Genomic DNA, 8669 nt, shown 5'->3' on the forward strand with positions numbered 1-8669 from the left:
GAGAGGAGATGAGGAGATGAGGAGAGGAGTGGAGGTGTGTAGGGAGGGGGGGATAGTAGAGGTTAGGAAAGGCAGCAGAATACAACAGACACTAGTATGGCAATATGTAAATCAATGGATGTATAACTGATGTGATTCTGCAATCTGTATACGGGGTAAAAATGGGAGTTCATAACCCACTTGAACCAAAGTGTGAAATATGATATATCAAGAACTATGTAATGTTTTGAACAACCAACAATAAAAAAAAAATAAAAAAATAAATAAAAATGGTCAAAGCAGGGCTGGATGTGGGGCTCAATGACAGAGAACTTGCCTAACATGTATAAATTTTTTTTAACAGTTTTTGCTATAATTCAGTTTTATAGATTAGACATCAGTATTTTATTGATGTTAATTTTATGGTAAGAAATAGTTTTTTTTTACATTTTTACTGGTGCATTACAATTACACATAACTTTGGGATTTGTTGTTACATATTTATACATACACACAATATAATAGTATAATTTGGTCAATTTCATTCCCCAGCAACTTGCAGCGACTTGGGAGGCTGACTTGGGAGGCTGACTCAGGAGGAACACAAGTTTGAGGCAGGCCTTGGCAATTTAGCAAAGAATTGTCTCAAAAGTAAAAAATGTTTCAAAAAATAATTTGCCAGGTGAGGTGGTACACACCTGTAATCCCAGGGACTCTGGAGGCTGAGGCAGGAGAATTGCAAGTTCAAAGCCAGCTTCTGCAACTTAGTGAGACCCCCATCTCAAAATTAAAAGGGGTGGGCTAGGCATGTGGCTCAGTGGTAGAGCACTTGCCTAGCATGTGCGAGGCAGTAGGTCTAATCCTCAGCACCACATATAAATAAATGAATAAAATAAAGGTCCATCAACAACTAAAATATATATATAAATAATTTAAAAAACAGAAAGGGCTGAAGATGTAGCTCAGTGGAAAGCATCCTTGGGTTAAATCTCTAGTACCAAAAAAAAAAAAAAAAGAGTTTTCCTTTTAGAATGGATATGCTTTTCTTTTTTACTATTTTTTTAAATTTACCATCTTTTTAAAAAATATATTTATTTTTTAGTTGTAGGTGGACATAATATCTTTATTTCATTTTTATGTGGTGCTGAGGTTTTAACCCAGTGCCTCACATGTGCTAGGCGAGCACTCTACCACTGAGCCACAACCCCAACCCTTTCTTTTACTATTTTTAAGGACAAAAAACTGGACTGATTAAACAAAGTAAAATGTAAAATAAAAACAAGCTTACAACTAATTACTAGCAAAGGAGAAGAATACAACTACTTATTCTAGATATCAAAATCTAAGGACTAGTGAAGTAGCTCCAGTGGTAGGTCCTGGGTTCTATCCCCAGTATGGGGTGGGGAGAACAAAGTCTAAAATGTTTCATTCTTGGTAAAAAGTATACCCTTCATGAACAAGATTTTTTTTTTTTTAAAGGTAGAACCCTTTTTTTTTCTTTAATACCTTTATTTTATTTATCTATTTATTTTTATGTGGTGCTGAGGATCAAATCCAGTGCCTCACACATACTAAGTGAGGGATCTACCACTGAGCCACACCCCCAGCCCCTAATTGTGTTTTCATTTGGCCTTTAACAAGGCCAAATGAAAACACAATTCCAAACCTCAAATGTTCTCACTTTACCCACTGAAATTCCCATCCTAAATTTGAAGTATAGGATCCAGTACTTCCCCCCCCCCATTTTGGTCTATGAAACAAGATATAAACATTCAATAAAGTATGAAATACAAGCCAATAATAGTATATTTAATCCAACATCAGGCCTCAGATTTTCCTTCCTTCCATTTCAGAAACAGAGTACATATACTTCCAATCCAAAAGTATCTCTAAACCCATTTTAGTGACAAGTATAAAATAAATGTTCAATAATCTGGTTATAAAGCAGAGCTGAAAGCATGTGAATGTTTAAAGTTCAAATCCATTGACATTAGTCTAAAATAAAGAGGTTATGTTTATTTAAAGTCAAGAGAAAGCAAGTTTTTTGCTATTGTTTTATTTTTATTTATTTATTGTACCTCTGGGCAGGGTTCCACATGACAGTCTTTTATTGAACAATGGCCATCTTCTGCCCAGAAAGGACATGGTCGCTTCAGATTAACCTGAGAAAAAGAATAAATTATTTTTGGTGAACGTGTATTATAATTACAGAATGTTTGTCAAATGTCACTGACTACCTGTGACATGGTAGTGAGTAGGCAGAAAAAGCTTCCTTTCGTATGGCACCTATACAGTTCAGATTTTAAATGACTAAGTTTTTCAGACACCCAAATGTAATATCAATTTTTGAAATAAATGGCTATTAGTCCTGTGACACTTGAAAAAGGGAACAACTTTCAAATTCACTGCTCTTCTGAAGAACACCTGACAGCAATTTAGGACTACTATAATGTCTTCCAGCCTTCTTTTCAGGGTTCTCTTATGCATCCATTTTCTGAAGGAGTATGTACTGAGCATATGCAGTGTGTCAATCACTGGGCTAGGATTCAGGGAACCAAAGAAGCAGGAAAAGAACTCCTCCTGAACTTAAAATATACTGAAGGAAACAGAAATTAAATTAGTGTATGTTTATTTAATTGCAAGTTTAGCTCAATATTACAAAAGAAAACCCAGAGTTGTGTAACAGTTAGGCTGGTGGATGGCGGCTTCTGAGGACTCAGGTAACATTTCAGGAGAAATGAAAGCTGGAGGAACAGGCATCTGAGTAAGGCAATAAAGAGCTTGGATGGTTCTGGGAACTGAGAACCATCAGTTGGGCTCATGTTTAGTGGGGAACAGAAATAAGGATAGAGAGAGGCCAGCAGATCATATAAGACAATTTAAGCATGTTTTATAAAAGCTCTACGTTTTCATATTCTACACTTAACGGGAACCTGGTAATTCAATAGAACAGATGGATTGCCTATACCAAAGATCTAGATTATTTATTCATTTCCTCCCTTTATATAATTATCTACTTTTCACCACCTCCCCTATCAACACTTAACTCCTTAAGCTACTCTAATAGTCTCCCTGCTTCTACCACTATCTATTCTACACACCATCTATTCCACAGTTAGCTCACAAAGCAAATCATATCCCATCAATCCCAGCCAAGAATCTTTCTCTGACTTCCCATAACCCTTAAAGCAAATCCAGTTAGCAGCAAGCTCCACAGGGTCCTTCTCTAAACTGGCCTCTTACCCACTTCTCTGGCATACATCTGTAATCCCAGCTACTCCAGAGGCTGAGGCAGAAGAATGGTAAATTTGAGACCAATCTAGATAACTTATAAAGATCTGATCTCAAAATATAAATTTAAGAAAGGGGTAGATACAGCTCAATGGTAGAGTCAACCCCAGTACCAAATAAATTGTGGGGGCATAGTAAAAGTATACAGTTTATGCAAGAGATCAAATTTAAATTGTTATTAACTTAAAACAGCCTGCTCTAAAATTCTGTGTAAGCCCCATTCCTAACACAAAGCAAAACTCTTCATGGATACACAAAAGATTAAAAAATAAGTATTCAGGAAATACCACTAAGAATCATCAAACCACAAAGGCAACAAGAGAAAAAGAAAACAACAAAGGATCTAAAAAATAACCAGAAAACAATTAACAAAATGGCAACAGTAAGTCTTTTACCAATAATAATCTTGAGTTTAAAGGGATTTTCTCCAATCAAAAGACTGAGTGGGCCTGACATGGTGGCATATACCTGTAATCCCAGCAGCTCAGAAGGCTGAGAAAGGAGGATCACAAGTTCAAAGCCAGCCTCAGCAATGGCAAGGCACTAAGCAATTCAGTGACACGCTGTCTCTAAATAAAATACAAAACAGGGCTGGGGATGTGGCTCAGTGATTGAGTGCCTCTGAGTTCAATTCCTGGTACCAAAGAAAAAAGAAAAAAACAAAAACAACCGAAGATCTAATTATATGCTACCTATAAGAGACTTGTGTCCACTCTAAGAACACAGAGACTGAAAATGAAGAGATGGAAAGATACTCTTCATACGTGGTAACTATTAGAGGACAGGCATAGGCTTCTATCGGACAAAATAAACTGAGTCAAAAACTATGAAGAGAGGGCTGGGGATGTGGCTCAAGTGGTAGCATACTCGCCTGGAATGCGTGGGGCGCTGGGTTCAATCCTCAACACCACATAAAAATAAAAAATAAAGATACTGTGTCCACTTAAAACTAAATATTAAAAAAATGATTTTAAAAAAACTATAAAAAGAGGCAAAGAAAGTCATATCATGATAAAGGGGTCAATTCATCAAGAAGTTATAATAATTACAAATATACATGTACCAACATTAGAAAACCTAAATATATAAAGCAAATATCAATAAATATAAAGGGAGGAACAGAATGCAATACAATAATAGGAGACTTTTTCTAAGGCAAGTTAAAAAAAAAAAAAAGAAAAAAAAGAAACACTCGATTCAACAATTAGCACGGTGACGCAAACCATCATCTCATCTCTGCTGGATCACTGCCATTGCCTTTCACTAGTTTCCCCTTCTTTCTCCTTATTCTTTTACAATTCATTTTCAATGTTTCAGAGTGATCTTTTGGTAAGTGCTTAAAATCCACCAACTCACCTCACAGTGACTAATCATGCCTTACATGATCTGGCAGCCCTGCTCTCCTCCCCTTGTTCACTGACCTTGCTGTTCCTCAAATACAGGGACAATGTAATCTCAGGAATTTTGCTCTTGCCTTTGCCTAGAATGTTCTTTCTCCAAATATCCACTTAGTCTGCTTTCTTACCTCCTTTAGATTTTCCTTAAATGAACCTTCTCAGTTGGCACTTATGAAGATATTAAATTTTGGCTCATTTGTTATGCAACAAAAGCTAACTAATGCACAGTGCCAAGAAGTGAACTGTGGCAGACACCATAACACACTAGTCAGACCTCCTTCCAGGATGAAGAGCTTATAATTACCCTAGCTTCTGGAAATGTTGAAGGCAGACAACCTTAGCTGAAGAGATCCACCTTGGCAAGGCTGCATTCCACTTTCCTACAAATAAAGGTAGACTGTTGTTTCTATCTTTATTTCCTTGCTTGTTGAATCATAAATGTGTTTAAAACTAACCTCTTAGCTTTCCTTTGTTGCCACTTATTGTATGTAGAGTATACTAGGATTGGTTAAATTTCCTTTTTATTAATTTCACAGGTAGGCAGAATTACAAGAGGAGTAGCTATCACTAACACTCTAGACTTGGAGCTAAGTGCAATAAACTAGAATAGAGCATTACTCTCTTTTAGGCGAGAGTATGAATAAATTTTGTCTGTATACTGAACAATTTCACTGCGTTGGCAGGAACATTTTTTAAACTGCATGTATAAGAGAAAAGATGAGATTATATATTGAGCAGCTGTTATTACAAATTGCTATTATATGTTATTATATATTGCTATTTTTGCCTATCCAACTTCCATTTTTTCCTTTTTCTGTAACAGTCCCCAAATTTACCTTACAGAAACAATAACTTGTCTTATATTCATGCAAATGCATTATCAACTAAGGTGTCCTTTCTTCTTTGGATGAAGGGTTCACATAAACATACTGGAAGTAATCAAGGCTCCCTCCTCCAGAAATTTTGTTACAAAAATATAGGTAAATGGGGACTGGGGTTATAGCTCAGTGGAAGAGCACTTGCCTAGCACTACATATAAATAAATAAAAAATAAAGGTCCATTGACAAATAAAAAATAAAAAAAATAGGTAAATGGTTCATTAGTGACTGCTGTAGTTTCATCTTTTCTGAAGTATATTCATTTTTGTAAATTATTCCATAGCTTTTCTGAAACTGTTTTGCTAGCCAACAAAAGTACTCTACCTAGGATACCTAAACCATTATTTCTTCATTTGAAAAATGTGGATAATATTAACATTTGGGTGTGATGATTAAATGAGATATCCACTCATTCAAATATTTGAGTGTACCTACTGATCAGGCCTTGTAGAGATAAAGAAATAGAAGATGAAACCCCAAAACAGAAGAGGTGAAAGAATGGGGATTATGAGAGATTAAATGGAGACGTGTCCTGGACTTTCTGTGAAAACACAGTCTTTGACAGAAGAAATGCTTTCTCCATTGTATTAGACTGAACCATATGTAACCATTTTTCAACCATTTAGGCAACAATTTCATATAATTTAATCTAATAGTAGGAAGGAAGCATGAGAAATTATCTCCCAACACAGATTCATATAGATTTAGTGGTGGGAATTAGAAGCACTGTCTCCTTTGAATGTAAAATGCCTAGATTAAAAGACATTAAGTAATTTGTCTAGGTACAGATTACTCTTTGGTATAAATTCGTAGAATCTACATCCCTAAGGAATTTTGTATGAAGCAGAAATATTCATATTTTTTGAACAGTCTTGGTCCTGACTAAAAAAGCAGATAGGGGAAGTATTAATTACTTTTCTAATTCATCTTCCTGTATAGTCTCTTCACAGTTTTATAGGTTGTACAGGAAGACAAATTAGAAGAGATGGTGTTTCTTTACCCTCAAAAAATACTTAAAGGATTAAGATAGTCTATCTAGAATCAGGATAAAAAGATAATCATCATGCTCAATTTTTAGAATAAACTAAAAATGAAAATCAAATAAATTATAAATCAAATGAATCCTGAGAGGAAGAACAAAGGTAAAACCCCTAAAACAGTTTTTAAAATAGTGTTCTAAAATTCAAAATAATTGTTCTTAGGAATATTAACTATTGCCATTTTTAAAGGCTGTTGCTATCTTAAACTAATACTAGTATTTTGTGAAGGTCTAAAGTAGAACTACTACTAGATTTCAGAACCAATTCTGCAGAATGGTCATGCTGGACTTGTGGCCTCAGCCTGGCTTGCCAGCCCTCTGAGAGACCTATTCAATCCACATCTTCTGCTGCCCTACTTTGCACTGCTAACAATGCCAGCACTCAGCTGTGAGGCCATCAGCACAACCCAAAATCTAGTAGTGTGTCCAGATGGCGGGACCTACTTTAAAGGAGGGTGGACAAAGTAAGTCTCTTGCATTTTCAGCTTCTGTAAAGGGAGGAATGGTGTGCCTCAAAACCAAAACTAAAAGCTCAGGAATTCCCCAGAGGAAGGAGGCTCAGATTCCCTCTCCCAACCCCCACACACAGGAGGAAGCTTTATTCTGCTGGACTTGGGAGAGGCAGACTCTCGGGAACCTTTACTTCAGTAAGCCCTCTTGGGCTTCTGCCTGTTCTCTCAATCTGCTTCAGCTCATCCTGCCTCCTCTTCTCTTTCATGGCTACCTGCTCCTCTCCTCTTCTACCCAGAGTTTTAGGTAACTGTAGCACTTGGCTCAGATTCTTAATGTTTAATAAAACCAACAGGTTTTCACTATCATACTCAATATATTCAAATGATAAAATACAGGATGCTGAGAGGAAGCAAAATGGATTTTCCAAAGCATCATAAAATTCACAACTAGAGAGCATTATTTTCTAATTTTCCAAAGAATAAAAAAACTACAATCTTACCTTGTAATAACGAAAATAGTCTCGCTCTTGCAATTGTTTTATTTTGGGGAAGATTTTGTAGGTATTGAAATTGTCAATGCTGGTAATATCACATAGGCAATCGTCCAGAACTCCAACCACCTAAAATTTGCATATGTACATAAAAATTTAAATATGTAAATTACTGATATTTCAACCTTTATAGATTTGCTTTATTATATAAAAGATTGATGGTCAAAATGAAAATAAGAATTCTCGGGGCTGGGGCTGTAGCTCAGTGGTACAGTGCCTGCCTCACATGCGTGAGGCACTGGGTTCGATCCTCAGCACCACATAAAAACAAGTAAATAAAATAAAGGCATTGTGTCCAACTACACCTAAAAAATAAATAAATGGGGGCGGGGAGAATTCTCCTTCCTTTAGCTACACACACATAAAATCCAAGTAGCCACTGAAATCTAAAGCAATCTCTTCCCAGACTGGCCCAGAGGTCACAGACTATAACAACACTGCTGCATCTTCAGGTCATTTTCTTTCTGTTGTTGTTGTAGAATGCCTTTACTTTGTTTTCATGTGGTGCTAACGATTGAACCTAATGCCTCACACATGTTAGGCAAGCATTCTTCCACTGAGCTACAGCCCAGCCCGCCTAGGGTCCTTTTTAATTTCAATACAGGGTCTCACTAAGTTACTAAGGCTGACCTAGAACTTGAGATCCTCCTGCCTCAGGCTACAGACTCACCTGATTACAGGCATGAACCATTTCCCTGGGCTCACAGTATTCTTTAATATGCCTCTTCATTTACTTTTAAAAGTATCCTATACATAAGGTACTATTAGCCTCATTTTACATAAAAGGAAATTAAGCTTTGGCAAGCCTAATTTTTCCAAAGTAAAAATGAAACATATCCCCAAATCCACACCAGACTTTAAAACTCATGCTCCTGTCCACTACTCAAAGTATCCATTAAGCCAAGAAGAAAATTTGGTATTTACAAAGTGAATTTAAAATTCAAAAATTCCATAATCATTATTCACTAAGTTAAAAATGAGACCGACCGACTGATATGCGACTTTGATGAATCTTCCAGGAATTATCCCAAGTAAAAAAGTCAATCCCCAAAGTTTACAAACTGTATGACTCCATTTACAG

At 36.2% G+C, this 8669-nt stretch overlaps 1 protein-coding gene across 1 annotated transcript in view; it reads right to left on the bottom strand.

Moving 5' to 3' along the window:
* Ero1b (endoplasmic reticulum oxidoreductase 1 beta) overlaps nt 1-8279 on the bottom strand; it is a 41815-nt gene extending 33536 nt beyond the window's left edge. The window contains exons 1-3 of the mRNA XM_048800410.1: nt 8259-8279; nt 7538-7657; nt 2058-2141 (exon numbers count right to left, since the gene is read on the bottom strand). Of these exons, the coding sequence (XP_048656367.1) occupies nt 2058-2141; nt 7538-7657; nt 8259-8279 (225 nt within the window). The remainder of the gene's footprint in view (nt 1-2057; nt 2142-7537; nt 7658-8258) is intronic.
* Nucleotides 8280-8669: the final 390 nt, after the last annotated feature.

This window comes from Marmota marmota, unplaced genomic scaffold (genome assembly GCF_001458135.2).
Source record: "Marmota marmota marmota unplaced genomic scaffold, marMar, whole genome shotgun sequence".
Taxonomy (NCBI): Eukaryota; Metazoa; Chordata; class Mammalia; order Rodentia; family Sciuridae; genus Marmota; species Marmota marmota.